Raw genomic sequence first — 26,478 nt, 5'->3', positions numbered from 1 at the left:
ATCATTAGGATTTCACACAATGTGTCCATATACTGTGCACTGTTTATATATTCTAGTCTATACATTTCTAAACTACAGAAGGACTTCCGATTCTAGCATCCCAGAGAATCCCTGCTGGTTTTTCAACTTAAGGATGACCTACTTAAGATGGAGTAAAAAAAAAAAAATCATTCAATTTTGATAAATGGAAATGGGGCTCTTGTATGAGGCTCAATTGAAAAGAATGAGTGAATTTCTAGTGAAAAACATGGGCGTGCCAAAGCCATAAAGTAAGGGCTGCCTGAGCTCTTGCGTCCAGTACAGCAGGCTGAGCCGGTACTGGCTGGGACTGGGGAAGTATTTTTGTAAGGCTAGATGGGAAATATGCCTGCCTAAAATAGCTGCAAAGCAGGTGTTCCCTAATGAAACTACCAAGGTATTTTCTGTGCAGCAGCTGGTCAGTAATTGAGCAGTTCTGAGAAAGGCCAGGGAGACTGAGATTAATACAGCTCAGTTGTGCTTATATTTATCGGCGCACAAGATCGAAACCCTTCTGTAAAGGAGCTGGCCGTTGGGATTGGAGTATTATTCCGGAAAACGGTCTCGCCTCATTTGTTTTCCGCGTCTTGAGGTCCCCCCCCCTCCCTTGGGTGAGCCATTCTGCAGTGACCTTGCGTGCTGTCATGATTTAACACTGCCTGTGCTCGTCTGTGATGGTATGTCTGAGCCATGCTGCTCGGTGAACATGGAATGGCTGATGAAGCCAGACTGTCTTCCAGGTGTGAGTAAGGGTGGGTGGTGGGTCCCCAGCCAGCATCTGCACTGTCTGCACTGCTGCTGCTGCTGCTGCTGCTGCTGCTGCTGCTGCTGCTGTTCCTTTCCACATCCCCGCCAGCTGAGCACACCCTCTTCTGCCCCCTTCTTCTGTTCCTGCTGGACCTGCTAATGTAGATGTGTTTACTCCGCGTTTTTGCCTTGCATAAATAAGCATGGACGTTTTTCGAGTGTTACAAGTTAAAGTTTACATTTCTTTTCCCCAATCGGTTTGGATTTGCCTGTAAGTACAGCGTAAACAGTGCGTGTTCTCAGATTCTTACTGTAAACGGCTCTGGGGCCTTTGACTTGTGGACCTGCAGGGTGTTCGAGATCGTCACTTTCTGGGTTTTCTCAGTTTCAAGGTGACAAAGTTGCTTGCGGACAGCTGGAAAATCAAAGGTTTTGTGGGCATGCCGAGTATTTAATGAATGTTGACGAATTTGAAAGCCTCGATGCGTTCGTCAGATTCCCACATTCCAAGATGATGACCAAATTCATGGGTGTACGGCACGCAGCCCCTTGATGTGGCAGTTCATCTCAAATGCAAGGGCATCTTGTGGCTTTCTCTGAACAGTCTGGGGAAAACAAATCTGTTCCTGCTTCAAAGCTTGTAAGCTTTGCGCTAAGCGATCGCGCTGAGCTCGGAGCTGACGCGCTTCACAAGATGCACTGCCTGCGGAAAGGGCGGGGGAGCTGTCAGGTATATACAGTTTCTCCTTGTGAGCGCTAGTTATCTTGCGGTTTAGTGACGTTGCTTTTTCAATTTCTGTCCTTGGAGCAATCGTGCCAGGAGGCTGACTGGTTAAGAACTGTGCAAATTACTCAGGAATGCACACAGATGAAATAGCTTGTAACCGCAGTTCCTGAATCTGAGTCCTGTGAGGTACGGCGGAGATCACTCCCTTCAGAAGGAACTGGCTGTGCACTAGCTCAGCACCCTCTGGGACTCCGTGTTGGAACATCTTTTCTAGACTAAGATCTTACCAGAATGAGATTGTTGGAATTCAACGCCTTTTAATTTCAATCGCCGGGCTGCGTTGATGAAACCAGATGGAAGGTTTCTTCTTTCCTACATGTGCGCTGTTAAATTAGCTCTGTGTATTCCCTTGGAATTTGTACTGTACGTGCTTCGGTATGTCGGTCTTCTTTTACAGGCAATGGGAAGACTTGCCTGGATATACTAAAGAGAACAATTTCTGCATTCCTCCAGTTTGTGCCTCATTGCAATTATAGTTTTGCTGTATGGCTCTTCACTTTATCCATTGTAAAGGAAAAGCAGCCCTGAAAGCACTCCAATTCTATGCTGTTTCAAGCGTTAACTCTTTAACTACTACCCTTACAGTACAGGCATTTGACTTGCCAGGATATTATTCATTAGCTGTCAGAAATCCCAATGTTTGCTCCTCAAGCAGTACTTTTGTATTTATTTCTGCTCTAGAGCCGTGGTGTCCTATTAAGGTCACTGCAGTGCTTAATTGTACTGCGGCCGTCCTGTTGTCAGAGTGATTTTCTGCACCTCTGCTCGCCATAGTGCTTTGTTTAGAAGGTAGGCAGGCTTTGAGAGGATTGCGGTTTTGTTAAAGACTATAGCCAGGCTTACTGGGGGGGCTCTTGGAATATAGTGGCTTAAGTTCACCCGCCTTGGTCCCTAAAGCCCTACCAGCTTGGGCCTTTACATTGGTGGGCAGTGGAAGTCAGGGCATTTCAAGAGCCAGAGTAGCAATTAATGTATGGAACAGATCCTCCTGAATTTTAGTCCCGTCCAGCTCAGTCAAAGACAAAGCTGATTGCTTTTAATGAGGGAGGGAACAAGTGTAAATGAGACTTTATTTAATCAGCCTAGCACTCTGAGTCGTGCATTTCGTGCTGATGTAACAGAGGTCTTGTCAAGGAGATTGCGCAAGACTAGTTGTACAGTTGGTGTCCAGTGTGTTAAAACCAACAGGGAGGGCAGTTTGCCTATGTAGTTTTCAGTCTGCATTAAGCCTGTGTGTTGCATTGAATTTGACTCTTTTGTTCACACTGATGTTTAATAGATAAATACTTTTCCCATTACCTACTGTTCAGTCATGGCTTATGTAATATGAGCATACAAGATATATCAATCATAAAGGATTTCAGATTGAAGATGTGCACATGATGGCAGTCCAGTTGTTTCAGTTTAAGTCCTTTTTTAAGGTGGTAGAAGAGCTTTGCGATGCTGATTTGGGGTGTCGAAACCTCATTTGGGGTGCTTGGGGAACAGGAAAGACTCTTAAACACTTACCTTGCAGGAAACACTCTGACCAGAAGAATGTGAGAGAAATGTGCTGCATTGTCCTTTATTTGCACACTAGAGCTATTTCTGTTTTTGCTCCTTAATTTGACCAACATTGTCATTGGAAAGCTAGAGTGAAACCATTGTCTTTCTTCAGCGGTCAGTAGAGGAAATGGTAAACCACTGTTTTATTTTTGTTAGACCGTTTCATAATGTCTACTAATTGTAAAGTGTAAGTTTATTACTTTGATAGCCTCCACACAGAGGAATAAAAATAACCTTGCAGTGCATTCTTTATGACTCTGGTAATCTAGACTACTTAAAAAATAAAACTGCAGCCTGAATTTTATTGGTACAAGTGGGTAAAAAATATCTAGGTAACACTCGGGCACTATCCAGTAAGTTTTAAGAGCTCAAAAGCACTTTCAATGACAGAGTTGTGCCTGTCACGTGGGCGTGAATGACCAAGTCTAAAATGAGGACTCTCCGAAAGCATCCCAGTTGTGAAATCCTGTCTGTGGTCAGTTTTTTTTTTTTAGGCAGCAATCTTTTGAGAGCTAATTGTGAAACTCTGCAAGATTTGTGTAACTCATAAGTGACCGCTAATGTGTGCGATTCAATTTTTCTTCACCAAGCTTAACATTGTTTTTTAACCCACGTCACCTGGAAAGGACTAGCTGACTAGAAACTAGCTGTTTCTGTGGTGAAAATCAAAAGTCTTTTCTGGTGCAGATGATGTAACAGCCTTACAGTAGGTTTAGTCCTACTGAAGCCCTTTTTTAATGTCTGCAGGATTCCTTGGTTTTTACCAATTGATAGAAGACAAAGATTGACTTTTAACAGTTTCTCTGTGATTCTGTCTTGACTGATGAGCTGGTGGTCATCCAAGCACATCTTTTAACACTGCTTCTGTTTTTCCTTTAGAGAAGGGTAAGGTAATGCCAGGCCCGTTAGTGACTGCTGTTAAAATATTGGTATCCGGCCCTGCAGCACTGTGCAGCTCCTGCTTTGTACCCCTGTGGTGGTCTGATCTGGTCTGTTTATTCCTCTTTTATAGAGCAGCCCAGGAAGCCCTCTTTGCACGTGTTTGTTCTGTACGCCAGTGCTGGGGGTGGGGTTGAGGGGTTTGTCTTGCAGTCTGGTTGTATTTCTGTCTTGAATCCTGGGCGGGTCGGGGTTTCGCTGCCTTGTGAACAGAAAAGGCCCTTCCGATTTCAGTTTGTTCCACTTTCTTATTATTTCCTCCTTGGCTCCAAGCACTTTTGGTTGGATTTCCTGCAAAGCAGTGCACAAAGCAGGGAAACTGAAACAGGGTTTGATTATCAAACTCTTGCAGCCCTGAGCTACACCCTGTGTTTTTTTTTTTGTGAGGAGATTGTTTTCAACTTTTGACTTTGTTGGTAAGGCCTAAACAGATTGGGGATGGAAGGAGCAGATAAACGGCAAATCCTCATGCAGTCTTGGCTTTGTTTTCTTTCTTTTCTTCCTTTGCACATCTAGATTCTGACCTGCTCATTGAACGAGCCATCCACATCGGGATGATCAACCCAGGAGATGATGGACAGACGCTTCAGCACAATGGACCCATCGCCAGCTTTGAGTACCGAATCTGGGTCAAGTGTGATGAGAATTACTACGGTGTAGCCTGCAACAAACACTGCAAACCCAGAGATGACTATTTTGGCCACTATGTCTGTGATCAGCTTGGGAACAAGCTCTGTATGGAAGGCTGGAGGGGCGCAGACTGTAACATAGGTAACTGTCCTGGGACTTCAGAATGCTTTCACAGAGTTGGTCCAAAAAATAAAGAAGTCTGGGGTCAATAGGTTTGTTTTTGCTCTGTAATGAAGGTGGAGGTCTGCAAACAGTAGGCTTGTTTTTCCTTTTTTTGAGCTGGTGTATTAAGATTCTAGATGTAAGGCATAGTTCTTTAACAAGGCTGAGCCCATTTTAATTCAGAACAGGTTTTGGCCTTTGCTTCAAGTGCCTTGCCTTTTCACAAAGAGCTCTTGGACTCCAGCCTCTAAGCTAGTGCAATCGTTTATGAATTTGACCCCTGTCTCAGTTTTGTGTCACTCTTAGAGCCTGCAGTAATTTCCGGGACCACTACATAACCCTACGTTTTATTTTTACCATTGCCTTTCTCCTCCTGTCTCCCGTTTTGTAATTCTGCTTCCCATAACGCTAATAAAATGATCTAAAATGTGGCTGTGCGTCATGCTTTAGGCTGACATGTAAGAGGGAGGTTAGGAAGGGCAGTGCTATAGGAGATGGATGGCAGTCCTTCGAAGATCAGGCAGTAAATTATATGCCTGTAATGTGGGTTTACAAGAGGAAGTAAGAGGGCAACTAAGTGTTAGTGTTTAGTGTCAAAGGTTCAATGTCACAGGTTCTGTCGTTGTCTGAGCAAGTTAGACTTGTACAAGCAAAGCAACCCAAAGGTGATCTTTCTCTCTTCCTGTCCACAGCTATTTGTAAGCAAGGCTGTAACCTGATTCATGGGACTTGTAAGAAGCCAGGTGAATGCACGTAAGTTCGATCTTCAGGTTTTTTTTTTTAGATTGCAGTGTACTTGAGATTGACGTTATTTAAAAAAATGTAACCCATCCTTGTTGGCTTACGGATTAATGTGTACGTTGGAGAATTTGCATTTGGTTTGGGTATTAACCAGGTCTATCAAGACTTGCTGTGCATCGGTTAAGTGGAGCGTAAGAATGCAATTTTACAAGTTATTAGTCGCTTGGTATGAGACTTTAAAGCAGAGGTGGTGTGGGTACTGAGGTCACGTAGGACACGTGTTAATTACCATTTCAACAGCTGAGGTGGCATAATGTGCGTTTAACGACTGTGAATACTGATGCTGAATATATCGGAACACCTTGTTAATTCTGCGCGACTCCCAAGTCATTGAATGTTTTAGCGTTAATTTGCACAGGAGCTAGCTGGTCTGGGAGGCCAGGTGGAGTGCTGTATTTCCTGCATGGGCTGCACATGAAACATTCATACCCACCTGCAAAGAGCCTCCCCAGGGTGGAGGCTGCCCAGAGCTGGTCTCGGTCCGTCTTCTGCCAGGCATCGCCGCTGTTGGGCTGGGCTGACTCGGTGCTCTTTTGCTGAAGCGCCCTTAACTCTTTCGTCTCGAGTCAGAATGTTTTTTTCGACTGGTCTTCAGGCTCGCAGACACTGACCCGATTATCAAGATGCAGCATCAGTGTTGCTGAATGTAAGCAGCTGCAGCAATAAATAGTCCTACAAATGAATGGCTCTGGAATGCTTTCATGTAGGAATGAGTTGCAAGGAGAGAGATGGGCTCCCGGCAGATCTACAACGCCAGACTGCTGGAAATGCCCTGGGGCAAGGGCCAGGGCTACAGAGTCTCGATGGGCGATTCTCTAAGCTGCGTTGTCGCCACCTAAAAGTGCTCCTCAACTCTCCTCACCTCTGCTCTTTCTGCTTTAGGGACAGATGGTCTCTGTGTGCTTAGAGGTGGGCTCAGGGGTGAGGTGCTTTGTGGACATAGTCATAAAGCGGCCTCATTCTGCATTCTCCCTGTGCCTGCACTGAACCTTTCAGAAGCATTTGTTTTTCAGATTGATTGCTTTTATTTTTAAAGCTCTTACCGGTGAGAGTGCTTGAATACCTTCATTTCATAAAACCACGACAATATACGCATATCTCCATTGGATTCAAGTAAATATTTCAGACCGCAAAGCCTTCTGGTTTATCCTTTCATTATGTTGTATTTAATGTTCTAAAACCATCAATATCTTTTATAGAAATTTGGGGAGGAAATTTGCTGCCATTTCCAATTTTAAATGTATTTCTTAACAGATTTAAAGTTGGGCAAACACAGGGAAGTAAGACTTAAATTTGGATTTGTAGAACTTTAAATCTAATATTAATGTGGAAAAAGATAAATACTAGCACAGCTCAAAGGAGAAAAGTTATTCTTTATTTACTTTACCTTGGAATAACTGGGTTCTTGGGTGTCTTGGAGTCTCTGCATAATATCTGATCCTTAATGGCTTCTGATTTAATGCTGCTAATGGAAAGCCATTGTTCTGTGCTGGTATGCACCATCCTGTTCACTTCCACGGAAAACAGAGGCTGTTTTTTTCATTCAGTCGTGCTTTTTTTTTCCTTTCCTGGACTGATGCATTTGGTCAGTGTTGCCCACGTCAGTATCTCCGATTAGCTCTTCCTGTCTTTGGTGTGTTTTGGCTGGCGCTGTGGTTGGAAGTGTGTGCAGAGGAGGATTCTCTTCCTCAGTAACAGGAAGGGCTAAGAGATCACTGGTTCCCTGAGTGAGCCTCTGCTCCACAGGGTCTGGAGTAGAGACAGTGGCAGCAAAGCAGGATTTGAACAGTTTCCACTGCAAGCATTTCAAACGGATGAGCTCAAGACTCTCTCCCAAGATGTGTACAAGGTGTCTTGCACAAAAAGTCTGATTTTTATCTCGGAAAATGCTTTTGAAAACCTGAATTTCAGGCTTCTTGGTATATTGTGATCTTCAGCCAAGTGTTCCATATGTCATTTTATGGAAGAAAAGGGAGTTTGCTTTGCTCTGTGATTTGATGGATTGCTTAGATCCAACCATGTAAGCATGTCTTCTAACCACCTGTATTGGATCATTGCATTGCAGTACCTTCATAATTGCTCTGCTGTATACTGAGCTGGTTCTAGGTCCTGTCCTGCAGGAGGAAGCATATGAGCTTGGGATGCCTGCAACAGCAGAGCAATTCGGTGAATAACGATGAGTGGGTGCTGGAGAATGTGATGCCTAGCGAGGGGACCTTGCCGAATTCTGCATTCAACCAAGCACAGGCAAAATGCTGGCATTTTTGTGGGCAAAATGGCTAAAGTAAAAATGCTGCATTTAGAACAAAACTAGGATGCTTGCATCCCGTTACTCATAACAGTCTGACTGAATTCTCAGAAACTGACACATAATTCAACCTAAGAAGGAAAACCAAAGAATTTGAGCAGCGTGTTCCTGTATCAGGCATGTTGAAGGCTTCAGTCAGTGATGTTCCGTTCTGGCCAGGAAATGGAGACGTGGTTATGTTTAGTACCTGTTAATCGAGGAAGCATCAAGACTTCCTCCAGAACAGGAAGGACTGATCTGTCTCCCTTCCCCCCTCCATACCACGAGCGAGAGTCCCACACGGTCACCTTTTGACTTGTAAACAGCGCTGTCGCTGCTGGCCGGCTGTGGCCTCCCTTGAGGAGCTCAGTCTGACATCCGAACATGATGAATAGTCAAGGCCACCTGGGAGTCCATTCTTCTGCTCCTTCTTCCCTCTTCAGCATTTACATTTTACAGAATACATTTCCATTCTGGCGGAAAGCTGTAGTTGGAAAGAGTAGGAAGAAGCACAAAGCTGACCCAGAGGCAAGCGCTTAGGCGATAACGTATCGCAGACAGGAGGTCATTTTGCACATGGAAGAGGCCTTTCAAATGTATTTTCCGTGTGATGCTGTTCAAGCCGTATCCAAGCGACCTCTTTCATACTGTACTGCAAGTCGTTTTTGTGTTGAGTGTCGTTGCACAGATGTGGGAAGACCGTAATAAAGATTTGGAGTGCTTGGTTTCAGTAGGCTATTTTGGAAGCATCATTGAAGTTATTTTAAGGATTGGCTGCAAGCCTTCCATGTTATGTATAGAGAGCCCTGAGTCTTTTGGCAAATGAGATATGCAGTACAGTATATCCCAGGGTTTGTTCTGTTCACCTGTCCTTTTGATCCTGGTGTTGTACCTTTTCCACTGCGGGCACTGTAAGTAACACTCCAGAGCAGTAGAGGATGTCCTGGACTTGACAGAGCTGTGATCCTGAGACTCGTCTGCTTGAGACAACTCAAATTAAACACCAAGCAAAGCCAGAGACTCATTTTCCTTCCTTGCTAGTGACCTTCTGGCATATGTGAATGGAGAAATCTTCACTCTTGATGGGTGCAAAGATGTAGTGTACAGAATAAGATAAATTTAATTTTTAATCTGGCTTCCAGTTATTTGTGCTGTTGGAAGAACACAATTCAAACATGCTATTAAAATGCTTAAGAAAATCAAAGATTTTGTTAGTAAGTTTAGTGGTATATTTAGTTTGTGTCCTTATGCATTGAGCATCCCCTAATTTTAACGTTCCCGTTCCTGGCAGTGTTTCCAGAACTGAAGTAGATTGGACTGTACTGCAGAGGCAGGGTTGATGTGCCTCAGGGGACCCTGTCAGCTGTATGAAACCCACCTTTTATTTGAGTGTCCGCTGAAAGCCCTTGTAAATCTTGCCTTTTTTTTTTCCCCCACCAGCATCTGGAGTGAGAGAGAGAGAGAGGCACTTTAAAATGGGTGCAGAGAGAACAGACTAGACAGCTGGGACTGCTACAACTGAGTGTTTATTTTATTGGTGTAGTGCAGCTCTTCAGGCAACATTTAATTTAAGTCTGTAAGTTTCCCCATCTGCTGTGCTCGTGCTGCAGTGCCGGGTCTAATTGGCGCTCCTGCGTTTCCAGGTGCCATTATGGCTGGCAGGGCCAGTTCTGTGAGGAGTGCCTGCCCTACCCTGGCTGTATGCACGGGACCTGCGTGAAGCCCTGGCAGTGCAACTGTGAGAAGAACTGGGGAGGGCTGCTGTGTAACAAAGGTAGGACAGAGCCTTTCACAGCACTGCTGTACCATTGGGCAGTCAGTCCACTGTGCTCCTCACATGCAGGCTTTGCACAATTTCATTGCAGTGCCCTGTGCTGCACTCGGCTCCTCTTGCAGCTGTTCGCTGCTAGCTGAACACGCTGCAGTCGAGCTTGCTACAAAATCAGGTCTTGCGCTAGCCTGTTAAATGCTACGTACATAAATCCTCCCGTTTTTCGTGGTCGTTTTTTGTGCTGGATATGTCTTGATATGGGGGTTCTTGCCTAAAAAGGTAAGAATGGATTTTGGCAGCGTGTTCTGCGCTTTTAATGGTTTGTGTGTCGTGCCCTGGAGAGCCCCATGCTGATATCAGTCTGCGTGTGGCCTCTCTCCAGAGCAGGGAGGATTAACGACAGAGCCCTGCTGCCAGAGCTGAGGGGGTGGGGTGTCTGAGTGGGGGGGACTGGGGGGGGACAGGATTCATGCAGTATTACTTTTTTTGTCCCTCCTGTCTAAATGCCCTTTTTTCCCCCCTCCCTCATTGAAATGAAGATTTGAACTACTGTGGAACGCACAGCCCGTGTCTGAATGGAGGCAAATGTATGAACACCGAGCCGGATGAGTATGACTGCGCTTGTCCTGATGGGTATTCGGGCAAAAACTGCGAAATTGGTAAGAGGTCCATTATAAATCATGATGCATACAATGAAAAACCATCAGGAGATTTAAATCTATTTGATTTTTTTTCCTGTTAATTTTGCATAAACCTTCTAATCATTTCAACATTTCTAGGTAAGATTTGGATATCTGAGAGCTTAAAGTGTTTGCGTCTTTTGTGATTTCCCCCCCCCCCCCCCCCTTTTCTTTGATTGTAATAGCTTAAACTATTACCACTTTCTTTCTTTAACCTCTGTGTTTGTAGCTGAACACGCCTGTGCATCGAACCCTTGCGCAAATGGCGGCATTTGTCACGTGACCCCAACTGGCTTTGAGTGCCAGTGCCCCCAAGGCTGGAGTGGGGCCACTTGTGCCAATGGTGAGTGTACCTGACATCTTTACCATTCTTTGCCATTCTTGCGATGGTGAAACCGAGCTCGCCATCTGCTAATTACAATGCGCTGCAGACTGCGCCAGGGGGGTTGGATGTTAGGGGTGTCATTTAAAAACGCTGTTCAAAAACATGATGACATTCATGTACTTTTATTGCTGAGGGTTTTAAACGAATCGCTACTGACATCATCAATTTAGACATGAGCTCAATTTGCACTAATTCCCTTGTTCCAAATATACATGTATGTGCAGGAGTACTACCTGGTAGACCTTATGTTTTGCTAAGGTCTCTTCCTCCAGTCCCTTCTAGTACTTGCTCTTCTCCCTGAGCACGGTCACTATGAGCCTGCACATCTGGGGCCACAGCTGCATTGTCACAGCAACTGGGAATCTCAGGATGGGGTTCTGACTTTGTACTGTCTTAGGTTTTAACAAATTAGCAATATGATGGCTTCACCAACACTGGAATTGTTCAACCTTAATTTAAAGAACCATTTCTTAATTGTTTTGTTGCATTATTTTCTACGAACAAGGAACACTTATCCATAATTGGGTTTTTGTGCTTTTATCGTAAGTGCAAGGATTGTGTTTAATAGCATTTAATCTGTAGGCCTGGATTATGTAAAGGATAATCATGTTATAGTGTGAAGACAGTAACATCTTCTCACAAAAGCTAAGAGTCTTATCTGGAGCTCTGCCAGTGAGGGACTATAATAGCTCTGGATGCTCTTTCTTGTGGACAAGCTCTTGAAATAGGCTTTAGAGTTATTTTAAATGTATTAGATAAGACTGGCCCCCATGCACTGTGAGGAGCCAGAAGGCTTTCCATCTTAACTTTTTTATTTACGCGTAATACACCTTGCCCCTGTTCTAAATCTGGAAAGCACGAGAACTAATCTGGGTTTTATTCAAAATGTGAACAATGATAGGCCAAAACATCATCTGTATTTTTTTTAAACCAGCTTGGAATCTATCTTGTTGTGTAGTAACGGCATGGTTTAGCTCATCTCTGGTTGCAGTGTGTTGACATCTTTGAGATGAAGGTTCTGCGGGGCCGGGCTGTGGTGTTCTCCCGTGACTGGCAGGCGAGCGGGCAGTCAGAGCAGTGTGGCATTTCTTGCAGATGTGGACGAGTGCGCCTCCAACCCCTGTGCTAGGGGGGGAACCTGTATCAACCGGGAGAATGGGTTTGAGTGCCTTTGTCCTCCACAGTGGTCTGGAACAACCTGCCACCTGGGTAAGACCTTCTGTGGGTGCCGTTTCTCGCCTTATAGATGTGCCTTTATTTTTGCTGCTCTAGACCAGTGAGTATTTGCAGCTAAAAATAAAGCCCGTTATGAGATCTATAGAAATTGCTTGCATGCGTTTTCATTTTGTTCCAATATGTGGCCTTAATCAGTGGGACTGCTGTGTGGTTTGTTTTTCCTCACCATGTTGAGCCTATATTATGGCACATTTCTAATTTAAATTTGCTGCATGGAGAAAGCTGGGTATGATTTGAAACCTGATCCAGGTGACTTGGAAAGCTATAAATAATGCATGGCCTGGCAACTGCTAGCTTTGGGACTAAATTTAAAATAAAAGGGGTTATCTCTGGGTACAGATTGGGTAGTGGGGATAGACATGTCTCAAGTACCTCTGCTACTCTGGGTGCAGTTTGTTCAGGAAATAGAGTCCTAAAGGAAATGGTTTATAACCTGTAAACAAGCTTCGGGATAAATTCAAGCCCGAGTTTCATTTTACAGCCTAAATTATATCCCCATCTCTCCTTTCATGCATTAGTCACTACCTGAACATGGATATCATGTGTCATTGAAAGACAGGTGCATTTCAGAGAAATAATTTGCACATTGATAACCCCCTACTGAATATTTTAAAATGTCATGACCATGATGCCTTTCATGGGAGTTAAAAGGTGTTGTAGCCCATTGGCATATGTTCAATAAGCCAGCTTACAAGTCTTTATTTTTGTGTCATGAGTTATTTAAATGTAGCTGTTCCTCAGTAATGGGGTACTCCTTCGCCACTGGAAGGGCCTTGAACAGCTGGATGGAAATAATTAACTAGTTTTCTCAGAATGGTGGTTCCACCATAAAATGCTGTAAAACAAGAGCAGGGAACAGTTTTCCTGAATCTCTAATGTGCCCTAACCTTTGTTTCTTAAGGCAGTCCATGCATGATTTGCAGGTGTTGGGTGGCTGGGCTGGGAAATGGTCTTACTCTGTTTTTCTTCCCATTTTCCTCTCTACTTTACAGATGCTAATGAGTGTATGGGGAATCCTTGCCTTAATGCTTACTCTTGCAAAAATTTAATTGGTGGATATTATTGTGCCTGCATTCGTGGATGGGCTGGACAGAACTGTGAAATCAGTTAGTATCCATTATTTGCTGCTATACTTTTCCACAAGCTTTCACCAATGAAAACAGATACTACTTCACAGAAGAGTTCAGTGTTCCAAAGCCTGCTTTAAAAAAAAAAGTTCTTGAAGCACACGGAAGCCATATTTTCAATTGCGTGAGGAGGCAGAAAAAATCCCAGTGAGATATCCAGGGAGTGTTTAGGGCTGCGTGTGTGAAGTAGATGTGCGCACACTGTAGGCTTTTGTCCAGGGTAGAGCAGAAGGCAGGCTTTTTGCAAGGGCAGCTTTGTTGCATGCAGTTAATAACATTGAACTTGGAATTTTACAAACTTAACAGAGGTTTGCCTGTTTGAGACACTGAGATGGCATGTTTGCAATGAGCTGACTGCATGTTGAAAAGTCTTAACTTGGCCACCAGTGTGTCTGGCATTGCAGGAACATTGTTTGTTTTCACTTTCAGATATAAATGATTGCAACGGGCAGTGTCAGAATGGAGGAACCTGTCAGGTAAATTCTTTATTAATAGCAATTTGAAATGAAATTTGTTGTGTTTTTCTTTGCCACGCAGAAGCATTTTCAGCCCGTGTGTATCGGATCTTTACCACTCTTCATCACTCATAACCGCTTATCGCTTTTGCGTTTCGAAACCCTCCACAGCCCTTGGCGGTGTAGTTGGGGTCTAGCCGAAAGAGGGTGGCCCTTGAGCCCCGTTTCTCCTTTCTCCCTGGGCAGGACGAGGTGCATGGGTACCGCTGTCAGTGCCTGCCGGGGTTCGTGGGCAGACACTGCGAGGTCCAGCGGAGCAAGTGTCCGGGGGCGCCGTGCAGGAACGGAGGCAAATGCCATGATCTGTCCGACGGCTTTTTCTGCGAGTGCCCGGCAGGCTTCTCCGGAGATGTGTGCGAGGTGAGTAGGCCAGCGCGGCCGGGCGTGGGGAACTGCACTAGGCCTTAGGCCGCAGCTCAGCGGGCTGCTGTTACAGCTGCCGTTTCTTCGTCGTGAAGCGGTTTTATACGTACGACGACCTTAAAGCTGTTGCTAGTCAGCCGAAACGCGGCCTCGTGCAGTAACGCCTTCTATCCCGGGACCGCAATTAGCATTTGAACCAAGCGGCTGCTTGTCGTCGGCAGACCTGTCCAGCTGTGGGAACGAATGATCCCGATGCGGGGTGGCGCTTTCTGTGTAATTCATGAAGGCGCTGTTGGCTCGCTGCAGGATCTAAAAATAAGGTTGTAGTGGATGAAGCAACTTTATTAGGGAACGTTTGGCCGGCTGCCCTCCCGGCGCCCAGGAAGGCACAGGTGCCCTGCACAGATCCTCGGTGATCCATACCAACACCTCCACTTGCTCTCGGATGAGGACACGGGAGTTCAGTCTGAAAGAAGTCATCCACGGGCCGATTCTGGGATAGCTGTATGAAAACAAATGTCCGATAAGGAAAAAGAGAATTTGGTGTTGGTGTAACATACATCTGTTGGATGTTAAGTTTTCTGATGCCAATTTGTATTACAGTTTTTCTGTGGCAACCTTTTAAAATTGTATGCAACATTTTATTTAGAACACATTAGTATAGCAAAAACTCCTCTCGCGGTGTTCTCTAGTGCGATTTTCACAAGGAGAATCAGTAAGGGACTCGGCACTCTTGACCGTTCAGGAGATATTTAATACTAAAGAATCCAGTATCGCATCTGAAAGACCCACAGCTCAGACATTTAGACTGATCTCATCAACCAGCCATAAGTGACAGATTATTGAAGTGCAGGATTTCCATAAAAGGAAACAACTGCATTTGATGGTTTATAAGCTCCAAGTTTTGTTTAAGTTGAGGATTTTTGCCCTAATGATGTGTGACTTACAAAACCTGCAAAACGGAGAAATATGACCGCGGTGCGTGTGATTCATTGCCTGCTCTGTACTTTTGCTTTGTTAAAGGAAAGTAACTAAAAAAAAAAAAGCCTGTCTTTAGAGCTGTCTGTGTTTCTCACAGAAGTGGCGTGATTTAATATCTGCAAGTCAGTCTGAAGCCTCTCAGCTGGGCTCCAACTGCAACTTCTAACCAGACTGCTGGTGGATGCTGGGGAAACTCAGGTGTTTACTGTTTAAGACCCAGGCTTGGAGAGCTGCATTTCTTTTAATGAGATTACAGGCCTCTGCCCGAGATCTCTCTTCTGCATTTAGAAGGATTTGAATTCCAGGCTTTATCTGATGCAACCCTGACGTTGTCCGTTTCAGGTTAAAAGCGATCCTTGTAACCCAAACCCCTGTCAGAATGAAGCTACTTGTCACAATTCCTTTGGAGATTATTACTGTGCCTGTCCAGAAGACTACGAGGGAAAGAACTGTTCTGATCTGAAGGACCACTGCAAAACTACCCCCTGCGAAGGTATTGTTCTGCCTCTCTTTATATTAATTACCCAGCAGTCCTACTCTCAGCCGCTGTGACATCATGGCCAAGCTTTACGATCCATCTGTTTGATTGATTTTCAAGTCGCCCGAGCTCTCTTCGTCCTCCATGGAGGTGCGGCCTTGAGATCTATATTTTTACAGGCGGGCAGGTTGCATGGGCAAAAATCAATCTGCCTCTTCCTTTCCAGTTATCGACAGCTGTACGATAGCCATTGCGTCCAATACCACCCATGACGGAGTGCGCCACATTTCCTCCAACGTGTGCGGCCCGCACGGACAGTGCATCAGCCAGGCGGGAGGGAATTTCACTTGCTCCTGTGACCAGGGATTTACGGGGATCTACTGCCATGAAAGTACGTGGAGATCTGCTGTTTGCAAATGCCGAAACCTCTATCGTTGCGTCCGCTGTATTGTCACTGGCCTTTTTTCTCTTTCTCTCCCCCCTTCCTCAGACATCAACGACTGCATTTCGGGTCCCTGCAAGAACGGGGGCACCTGTATCGATGGCGTCAACTCCTTTCAGTGCTTCTGCCCCGATGGCTGGGAAGGAGAGCTGTGTGATCTCAGTAAGGGCATGTCCGCACCCTAACCTCTTTCCTTGTCTGGGAAGGCTTTTTCCTGTTCATTAATCGCTGGTTTGTACCGTCTTCAGACGTGAATGACTGTGACCGCAACCCTTGCAAGAACAATGGCCGCTGTGTGGACTTGGTGAATGACTTCTACTGCGAATGCATGGACAACTGGAAAGGGAAGACCTGCCATTCGCGTGAGTTTTTTTTGCCGTTTTGCTTTTTGTTTGACCAGCGAGCTCCTCAGTGGGTCCAGATCCAGATGTTTATTAACTGACCGAAACAATCACTCATCCAGTCCTGCCGGTGGTGACCCCTGACCTGTCCTCCTCTGCAGGTGAAAGTCAGTGTGATGCCAATACCTGCAGCAATGGCGGCACCTGCTACGATCATGGAGACACCTTCCGCTGTGCCTGTCCTCCAGGGTGGGGCGGCAGCACCTGTAACACAGGTCAGTTCCTTTCCCCCTCCTACCCCCTTCTACAGATACCAGGGTAAACCAAAACTTTTCTCTTCAACCTCTTTCTCATACAAATCAAAGAAAACACAAACTTTTTTGGCAACTAAACAGTTCTACACGCATATATACCTCACCTGTACGGGGCATCAGGCCTTTCCACTTCTTGGACATTGTAATTTGTTCTGTAAGAAAGCTGAACAAAAATTGGAGAATCTCACCAATTCCTTTTGGAGAAGAGCAGGAAAATAACCTAAGATCACAAGCTGCACTTAAGCCATTTTTTAGCTGTGTTTTGCCTTGCACTAAGCTCTTCAGTTTTGAAGCTAACTATTAAATGTATCCTCAACGCCAGCTGTTCTCACTTTTTACACATAATTAAAAAGAATTACAATCTTTGACAATCGCTTCACCATCCCCCCCCCCCCACACACACACACACACACACACACACACACACAGTTTTGGAATGTCGGTTTCCGTCTTCACTTAACATGAAAAGTGATTTCAAACTCGGCACGAGCCGGAGTGTGGAATGACCGCCTTTCTTTTCATTGCGAGTTGAATTGTTTCGAATCCCCCATGTTGGGAAAAACTGAATTGTTCTCTGAATTCCAGCAAAGAACAGCACGTGTGCCTCGCGCCCCTGTGAGAATGGGGGCACATGCGTAGGCGGGGGTGACGGCTTCACCTGCATCTGCAAGGAAGGCTGGGAAGGACCCACCTGCACACAGAGTAAGACTTCCTTTGCCAGCATCTTCATAACTCCTCGCGCTGCAAGTTACTGTCTTTGCAGGAGTGTGCCTGCTTGGCATGCATAGCTTTTGGGCAAGGAAAGTTCCATGAGGCATGGAGAGAGCTTGCGTTTTTAAAGTGGGTGGTTGGCTTTTCTCGGAGGATAACCTCCATATTGTAGTAGCATACCAACATTGAAACTTTTAAGGTGGAGTTCACCTTTTCATGACTTAACTTGCATAAAAAGCAAAGCTTGGTATTTTTTTTTCTTGCGCTCAACCCAAATTGACGTTTCATTAATTTGTCTTAAATCCAACTATTGAGAGGTTGTGTGTGTGTGTGTGTGTGGGGTGGTAATGCATATCATGGATTTCCTTTTCTCAGCTTCAGTAAATTTGTAACAGTATACAGTAGCTTTTGGTAGATCGTTTGCTGCTTGAACAAACGACAAAAACAACGGCTTTTACTTTGAGATACAATTACATAGTTATATCCCCTTCTAGACCAAGATAATTGTGCAATGAGCAAGTTAAACAAAAACGTCACATTGTGAAGAAACTTTTGACTCAGATGGGAGTGACCAGGCCAGCTCTAAAGAATCTTGGATCAGTGACATGTTAAACACCCGTTAACAATGGTGCTGTAACAATCAATACCCCCTCGTACACTGCCCCATCACCCAGCAGCTATTGAGAATGTGATGTCATCTGTCTCCTGCTGCGACAGGGGCTTGGAGGTTAACATATAGAATTAGTTTTATTTCAGACTTTGCACGTGTCCTTTGCCTTAAAAGGGCAGGGAAATTCAGAATTGAACTCTTGAGACAGAAGGCTGTACATTTTCTGCTGCAGATGGTCCTCTATGCACCTGATGACCTTATTTCTTCCGGTGTATGAACAGACACACCTGAACAAGTCGTGGTATTTGTGCAGTGGGAGCGTGATTCTGAAAGAATGTCTGCTTATCATATTACTTTTAATGGCCTACTTGCATCTGCATGCACTAAGACAGATGTGTACAAGTACAAATTTTTCTGCTCCTTCATAATGCACTAGAGGCTTGATGCAGTAAAATGTACTGCCTTTTCATAATGACTCTTTAAATACAAAATCTGATCCGAAGTCCAGATGATATGCTCTCCAGGACCTGAAAATGCCAGAGAAGGAAGACTTTTGTCTCGTTTTGAATGTTTTCAAAATGAGTGAATTTTTCTAATAATTTATCTTCTTTTCCACAGACATCAACGACTGCAGCCCTCACCCTTGGTAAGTCCAGTGTTTAGGACTGGGGTTTCCGTGTCTAAATGATTCGACTGTTATATCATTGCAGTTGTGATGCTGTAGGCCGAATTTCTTCTGCACTTGACTTCTCATAGAATGTTCAAGTTGTACTGTTTACCCTCCCCTTTCTTCATGTTAAGTTATCATAATGGTCCCAAATTGTAGCTTTTTTCTTCCCGCAGGCAGCACAACCCCTTTAAAATAGAGGCAGCTACTAAATCATCCTTGCATTTGATGGCTCGCAGCGTTCAATTTTCTTAACGTGAAACCTACAATTCACAAAGGCTCCGGAGTCGGGCCAGATGCTGTTTTTAAAAAGCCCTTTCCAGAGCAGCAGTGTGGGATGGAGATGGGGGAGGCCGGTTCTCCGCCCCCTCTCCATGGGGCGAGAGAGGCTCAGCATGGAGACCGGTTGGATTTGCATCTGAAGGCGGTGTTAGCGAAGTGAAATATGCCTTTGTGATCCTCCTCCTCTGTCATTGTGCCACAAGGGGAACTTGTTCTGACGGGTGACTTTTGGTTTTGTTCCTGCAGCTACAATGGTGGCATCTGTGTAGATGGTGTGAACTGGTTTCGATGTGAATGCGCGCCTGGGTTTGCTGGCCCTGACTGCAGGATCAGTAAGTACCTTGAAGGAAGTGGGTTGTTGGGGGATTATGGGTACTTCCTGCCCAGTGAGGTCATGTGTTTCATCTTTATAGGAATACACAAGGCGGCTGAGTAGCTCATCAATACTGAGACTTTTACATCCTCACACAAAATGGATCTTGGTTCATTTTCTGAACTTTTTCCTACACTAGGGAAGGGAAGTTGAAATAGTGGTTTCCATTTTGCTTGTGTGACTTTTTTCGGTTGAGCACTAGGTGTAAACTTGAGGACTCCTTTGACATATCTTATAGTGTTTATTCTCAGACGGCACTTATGATTGGCAAAAATCGTTTTTATAAAATGTTCACCCATTTACAAAAGTAGACACTTCTTTTCCCCATGAGCAGTCATATTTCTTTAGTCTCGCGAAGGAATACGCAGTGATTGTGTGGGTCGCAGTCCCTGAAGAGATGATGGGAACAGTATGTTGTCGTGCTTGCATGCAGTTAAGAAAATCCATTAATTTGTTAATGGCGTCTGTCCCTTGTATCTAGACATTGATGAATGCCAGTCATCCCCCTGTGCATATGGTGCAACCTGTATTGACGAGATAAATGGGTACAGATGTGTCTGCCCCATTGGGAGAGCGGGACCCCGATGTCAAGAATGTAAGTTGGTTTTTGGAGGGAGTTTGCTTGTTTGCTTCTCTAGATAGATCACTTTATTGGCCATATACAATTTCTTGCATTAGGAATTTCTTTTCGCATACGCCAACTTGTTCTCCATGAGACACACAGACGGTGAGAGAAGCTGGGGGTCAGAGCACAGGGTCAGCCATTGTACAGCACCCCTGGAGCAGCTGGGGTGAAGGGCCTTGCTCAGGGGCGCAACAGAGTAGGATTCCTCTGCCGGCCGTGGGATTCGCACTGGCAACCTTCCAGCCACAGATGCAGATCCTTAGCCACAGAGCCACCGCTCCGCCCTATAGACTGACTAAATTAAGCACTTTTATGTAGCCTACTGCAGCACTAATGATCCAAAGATCAGTTCTGACCAGGATCTAGGCAAGAAAAAATGGGCGATTTCCTCGGCTGGTGGTATTGTAGCTTTGTCCCGATAATTCCCGTGCTGCAGACTTTCTTTGGTCATTTTGACTGTGTCCTGTAGTCATGTGAACACTGTTTTTCACATCATACGGAAGACAAAGATGGTCATCTTGCCACTGCACAGATAGACCAGGTGCCATAAACGTTTCCCTCTGACACTGGATGAGGCCCTGGCTCAGCCTGCCTGCCTGACTGGGCATGTCTGCTCTCCTGTAGTTATCGGGTTCGGGAAGATGTGTCGCTATGCCGGGCTGCAGTTTCCCCATGGCAGCCGTTGGGAGGAGGAGTGCAACACCTGTCGGTGTGTGGATGGCAACATCGAGTGTACCAAGGTAGGTCCTCTCAGTGAAGCACTGTTGCACCTGCGGGCAGCCCTTCTCAAAAGTGCTTGCGTTCCCCTTTTCTTCTGACCAAGTGTGAAAACAAGGCAGGGCCGTTAGATGTTCAGGGCTTATTGATCCCTGGCACACCTCTTCATTTTTCTGGACTTCTGTTTGTGAAGTCAGGTCTCTGAGCGCTCTATTATAGTGAAATAAAGTGTAATATTGCTTTAAGGACAGGTCTCAGGAGTTAATCAGGCAACAGGGAGCTCTGCGGGGAAGAGGCCGGGAACAGCAAAATGTTTATTTAAGCCCCACAAAATAAATACACTCTGTAAAAGCTTGTGGCTTGTGATTTATTGTGGCTTGTGGCAAATGAACACTGGGCACCAAAGGCTAAGACTGTGTAGATACCATCATATCCGCACTGTTTTCTACTATTGTGTGTGTTAGTAGTCCACATGCTGTTTGAAAAATTTGTTATGCTGGCTTAATTGTCTGAGCTCTCTGCTGGAGTGAAAGAGATGGTGTTCACACTTGTTTTGGTGTTCCTGTTGAAGAGAAGGCTGCACAAAGGCATAACAATGGCCTTTGCGTGAGTGTGGTGACTAACTTGTAGCACTGTGTATGTATTCACCTAAATTACCTATTCATGTGTGAAGCTAAATTGAAGGTTGCATGTTCTCCCCCTTCTAACCCAGTTGCCCGTTCATCTAAACAGAGGGTCTCCAGTTAATAACATAAGCACAGAAACTGATTAAGATCCAGCAACATTGGTGCTCTTTATGATCACAATAATCCTTGATGTCTGGGATGATGTGCAATCCAGAATGCCTTTATGCATGCTTTTGTAATTAAAAACTCCTACAACAGTGGATTAGTCTTTTCACTGTTCCCAAAGTTCCTGGTGTATTGCTTTTTTCCATTTGTAGTTGATGCATATAACAAAGTAGACTTGCACACAGAGCACACTGAGTTTGTTGTCAGTAATGCAATCAAGTGCTCCTCAGTTGTGCTGGTTCTTTATGAAAATGAGGTGCTTTATTCTCTTTGCACACAAACTTCCTTATCAGGAAGGTGATTATGTTAGAGGACTCTGACTCATCCCTGCAAAAACAACGGGACTGTTGGCCGAGCAGGAAGACCTTTCGTTCCAGTCAAGTCAACCCAGAGCAAGTGTTGAGTCTCCTGGCTGTCTGTGTTGCAGGTGCTGTGTGGACACAAGCCATGTCTTCTGCACAGGTTGCCAGGACAAGATGGCCACTACTGCCCCAAAGACCAGGACTGCCAGAAGCACAACTACCTGACCTGCTTTTCTCCCCCCTGTGACCAGTGGGGTATCTGCTCATCGCCGAACCCCTCTCCCCCAGCAAACACCAGGTGTGAGCCCAACAGTGCCTACCTGGACAACAGCTGTGCAAGAATCACCTTGATATTTAACAAAGACAAAGTGCCAATGGTAAGTTCACTCATGTGGCATGATTGCTTTTGGAGAGGAAATAAAAAGTTGGAATGTCCCATTTTATCTTGAAAGCTGCCCCAACCTCATTCGTCTCCTGTGTCGCAGGGCACCACTGTGGAAAACATCTGTACAGAACTGCGGTACCTGCCAGCAGCACGGACCCTGGCCAAGGAGAGGACTCTGCAAGTGCTGTGTGACATCTCCTATTCCCAAGAGGATGCTGTGGAGGTGGCCATAGTAAGTCCTTCCTGACTGCTGAATCTCCTCCTCCTGCCATGTGTCCCACAGCTTTTAAACCTGCTTCCGCTGTGTCTTTTCAGAAGTTAAACGGCACGTGCATTTGTTCAAAGAAAATTGTTTTGGAACAATTAAGTTGTTTTGAGCTTTTAAAAAATGAATTGGTTCCTCCATCATAAGTACACACTGTAAGAGAGGTTCAAGCACAGGAGCCCATCTTCCGTGCTCAAACGACCCTTAATCACTAGAATGGCTTCATATCCTTTTCATTTCAGTGTTGATCTATTACTCCTCCTTTGTCTGGGATTAAAATTGGCATTGGTGGTTGGCAATGATCAAATTTATGCAATATAAATGTTTGTAAGCTTGCAAATATTTTTTTAAATGCATCGCTACTGAATTGCTGTGTTCCTGAAGATCTCGGAGCCATTTTGTTCCTGAGGACTCATAAACTAATAATAAAAAGATTGTTCTTTTTTGACAAGTGTGATTACAGAATCTTGAGCAAGTGCAAATTAAATGACTTATGTGAACACCATGCATTGCGTCTGAAGAAGAGGGGTACTAATTAGTGTAATATGCTGTAGTACCATGATTAATGATAATGAGCGACCTCATATATGCCTCTTTCAGATGTAACACTAAGCCTTTTTTCCTATTTAGTTAGGATCTTCATTTAGACTAAGCGCAGTCTCCATTTTGAGCTCCTAATAAATACTTGTGTGATAATGCTGACCTAGTACTGCAGGAAGCCACAATGGCTACACAAAGAAAACGACAGAAAAACAGCTTGTGGAAGGGAAGAGCTCTGCCTTTCTTAAGTCTGTTGAAACGTGTCATTTTGAGCTGTACCTGGGGACAGAGATTTGTCAGGTGGGGTCATGGTGTGTTTCAAGTTGACAGAGCTGTGAAAGCCGTGCCTTTGGGGCTGAGAGTGTTAAAACTGACTTTCGATAATCTTTGACCTCATCATGCATTGGGGGTTAAGACCTAGACACACACTCTGCCTTTCTTCCCAAGGTATAACTCACAAATTAAGCCTTTTAGCAAGTCCTAGGTATAATGGCTTGTTTCTGTTGAGCCGTCTAAATGAGGGAGAGATCAACCCACTCACTCTCTCTTCTCCTCCCTCTGCTGCATTTCAGTCCTTTGAGCGGGACGAACCGAATCACAGTCACATCAAGGAAGCAGCCAGCACGATCATCAACGCGCTACACAAAAAGCACAACAGCACGGTCATGTTGGCCATTGTAGAGGTCAGAGTGCAAGCTGAGCCCACTCCAAAACCAGGAGGCGGTGGTGAAGGTGAGTGCTCATGTTAAGAGAAATCCTTTTTGCGATCGCCTATGTTCTCCTACAAAAAGAGTGACAAGAGTTGTTGAACTAGGGTTTATGACTGCCCGAAAAATGTCTTCCAGTTTCTTTCTGGGTCTTGTTTTATGTTGTCATGCTGTAAAAACATTTATCATGGAGCAAGGTTCAGTTTTATCATGCAGGAGTGCAATGGGGACAGGTTGTATTTCATAATAAAAGAATGTATCCTCTCTTACAAGGCCATCTCCTGGGTCTGGTGTCTGTAGGTTTTCCTTCCAGCTTTTCTCTTAAGCCCAATCAGCTCATTTGGCCAATGACCAATTGAATAATTTTAACAGCTCCTTCCAGTTCTTCAGCTGCTGGTTCTCTTAAGAGACCTAGAAAACCTGCAGACACACCAGCCCTGCAGGAGCAGGATTGTCCTCCCCTGGTCTAGACGGAGATAGCCACCTAATTTCTCTTCACCTGACTGACCCTCCCCCAACACACATTGTTGGTGTATCTTTCCAGTTTACCTGCTGTATGTGCTGCTCCCACTGTTCGCCATTCTCTGGATCATCTGCATCGTCATCTGCGTCTGGTGGATGAGGAAGAGGAGAAAAGAGAGGGAAAGATGCCACATGTCGGCAGACGACAGCGTGAACAATCAGTGGGAGCCTCTGAACCCCATCCGCAACCCCATAGTCAAGCCATGCAGCAACAGAGACATTCAGTACGAATGCAAGAAACTCATGTCCCCCCCCAACAGGACTTGCGATGGGGGGGAGGAGGAAGAGGAGGAGGAGATGGAGCTGGAGAGGGAGGGCTTGGAGGTGGAGAAGTGTCCCTCCCACAAATTCGCAAAGACTGGAGTGCAGGGAAAAGGGGGCGTCATCTGCACAACCCGCAGCGTGCCGGCAAAAGCGCCGCACCGGACCTCCTACCACCCCAAGGACAACAGGTGTAAAAACACTAACACTGCAGTCAGCGAACAAGTCAAAGACAATTACGTATGAACAAAGTCCAACGGGAGCGTCCTCCGTGCCTGCTCAATCTCATGCACAAGGAAATGATGCACGTCGTCTTGGACGTTCAAGAACATCTGAACCAACCCGTTTTTTTTGTATTTTTGTTTTTTTTTTTCCTCCATCTGTAAATTATTTGTGGCTCTGTGCGGACACGGAGAAAAATCTTTTGATATTCATGCTTTTTTTTATGTACAGCGAAGTGTATTATTTGTACCAGAGGCGAAACGAGGCCTACATGTGCGATGTACTGTTCAGAAATTGTATAAAGAGAACTTGTATTTTTTTTTTTGTTTACAGAATGTTACTTTTTAGTTTGGTTTGTACTCGTCCTAGTTCTTCTAGAAGCACAGAGCCGCCTCCTGCCTGAGGGGGAGGTTGAGGCCTTGCTTGTGTGACGCTGGTCTGCGCAGACCTGGAGGAATCAATTGAACGGCAGCTCTCTGCACTTGTTACAGTTGTTGCTACTGTCGGTCTTTTTTCACCCGAATTTGCCTTAGAACATGTGTGGCGCCTTTGCAGCCGTGCGTGAAAAGTGGCCTTTTTCTTTCCGATTTTTGTTTTCCCTATCCTCTTCTTAAGATGAGGATTGCAGTATTTGTGTTTGTAGCAAGTGCCTTGAGATGAACCTTTTTTTCATTTCTTTTTCCTCGCCTAGTGACTGTCAAAGTAGGCCCAACGATTAACATTCAAAGGGAAGATCTGTTCTTCAGAACTCTGCTGTTTGTAACTTTGAAAGGTATTTGATCAAAAAAACAAGATGTGTATATATGTATATATTAAAGGAATCGCTGTGTATATTTGAATTTAGTAACTTAAGACAAGTCATAAAGTCATTTTTTTATTTTTTTTTATAATGCCATTCCTTTTATTTATGTCAGTTGACAAAGGCAGGTTTTATAACTGTTAAAAGTGTAACTATACAGCATCCCGCATTACCGTAAGAACATTAATATAAGCATTGATCATTGTTCTGTTAAAATAAGTTAAATGATTGTGTAATGTACACCAATGTTTGCTTTTCTGATGGGTTACCTGTTTTGGGCTCATTTTGCTGCTTCAGTTTTTAGAGAAATGTGTATAAGTTCCTTACAAATCTTCAGAACTGTGGGACATTGGATCCACTGACTTTACTTTGTGAATACTGCTATGTCACACATGTAATACTATGTATTTGTGCAACTGATCACTGATAGGCCTAATGAAGGGAACAATTTTTTTGTTAAGCATTTGTTAGTGCTGTTTCTGTACTGCAGCAGGATGGAAATTGTCTACCGAATTGAAACAAAATGAATTACCTCATAAGTGGTAGTGAATGTTTTTTATTGTTTCTTTTTTTAAACAAAAAGCTTTAATATCACTCATTTAGAACGAGCATCCTGTTTCGATATTTGGGATGAGATAAAAGGAGAAAAAAAAATAAAGACACTACCCACCATTCAAGCTGGTTAACTGAGACATTTGTAAAAGAAGAAACCCAAGTGAATGTTAAGAGTTGTAATTATTTTGTATAAAAGAGCAGTTGCTTTGCAGAGTCATTGGTTCGTTAGTGGAATTTTGTTTGACATTGTCTTAGAAATAAATCAAACTATTTATTAAAGCATTTTATAACTGTTTTTCACACCTTTTCTGTGGCATTAAGTTCCCTTGGCAGGAGTTGGAAACAGGTTTTCCCATAGGCCTCTAACCTGGCAGGGGTCTTCCCATCCTCCCTTACCCTATTGCAGAGCTCAGTCAAAACGCCACCTTGAAGTGTCATTGCACAAACCAAGACTTTCTGCTCTACATTTTTCAAACCAGTAATGATCAATCACCTTTTAAATGCATGGGGCACAATAAATTCACACAACTGTGTTTTTCAGGCAAAACAATATCTACAGTAGCTTTTGTTTTACAGTCCTCATATTCCACTGCAT

At 44.6% G+C, this 26,478-nt stretch overlaps 1 protein-coding gene across 2 annotated transcripts in view; it reads left to right on the top strand.

Moving 5' to 3' along the window:
• The window catches only part of jag2b (jagged canonical Notch ligand 2b), a 44,495-nt gene extending 18,325 nt beyond the window's left edge, over window positions 1-26,170 (top strand). The window contains exons 4-26 of one of the 2 annotated variants that reach the window (XM_088925082.1): window positions 4,553-4,807; window positions 5,521-5,581; window positions 9,560-9,690; window positions 10,227-10,346; window positions 10,597-10,710; window positions 11,848-11,961; window positions 12,981-13,094; window positions 13,545-13,591; window positions 13,817-13,990; window positions 15,317-15,467; window positions 15,679-15,843; window positions 15,943-16,056; window positions 16,143-16,256; window positions 16,397-16,510; window positions 17,135-17,251; window positions 18,489-18,516; window positions 19,066-19,151; window positions 19,674-19,787; window positions 20,442-20,557; window positions 21,753-22,004; window positions 22,113-22,244; window positions 23,390-23,549; window positions 24,069-26,170. In XM_088925082.1, coding sequence (XP_088781208.1) covers window positions 4,553-4,807; window positions 5,521-5,581; window positions 9,560-9,690; window positions 10,227-10,346; window positions 10,597-10,710; window positions 11,848-11,961; window positions 12,981-13,094; window positions 13,545-13,591; window positions 13,817-13,990; window positions 15,317-15,467; window positions 15,679-15,843; window positions 15,943-16,056; window positions 16,143-16,256; window positions 16,397-16,510; window positions 17,135-17,251; window positions 18,489-18,516; window positions 19,066-19,151; window positions 19,674-19,787; window positions 20,442-20,557; window positions 21,753-22,004; window positions 22,113-22,244; window positions 23,390-23,549; window positions 24,069-24,553 — 3,278 coding nt within the window. In that variant the 3' untranslated portion in view covers window positions 24,554-26,170. The remainder of the gene's footprint in view (window positions 1-4,552; window positions 4,808-5,520; window positions 5,582-9,559; window positions 9,691-10,226; window positions 10,347-10,596; window positions 10,711-11,847; window positions 11,962-12,980; window positions 13,095-13,544; window positions 13,592-13,816; window positions 13,991-15,316; window positions 15,468-15,678; window positions 15,844-15,942; window positions 16,057-16,142; window positions 16,257-16,396; window positions 16,511-17,134; window positions 17,252-18,488; window positions 18,517-19,065; window positions 19,152-19,673; window positions 19,788-20,441; window positions 20,558-21,752; window positions 22,005-22,112; window positions 22,245-23,389; window positions 23,550-24,068) is intronic. The other variant, XM_088925083.1, reaches the window with a different exon arrangement.
• Window positions 26,171-26,478: the final 308 nt, after the last annotated feature.

This window comes from Atractosteus spatula, chromosome 9 (assembly GCF_055471065.1).
Source record: "Atractosteus spatula isolate fAtrSpa1 chromosome 9, fAtrSpa1.hap1, whole genome shotgun sequence".
In the NCBI taxonomy this organism is placed as follows: Eukaryota; Metazoa; Chordata; class Actinopteri; order Semionotiformes; family Lepisosteidae; genus Atractosteus; species Atractosteus spatula.
Note: the sequence above shows the minus strand (reverse complement) of the source record. Positions and strands in the feature narration are given on the sequence as shown.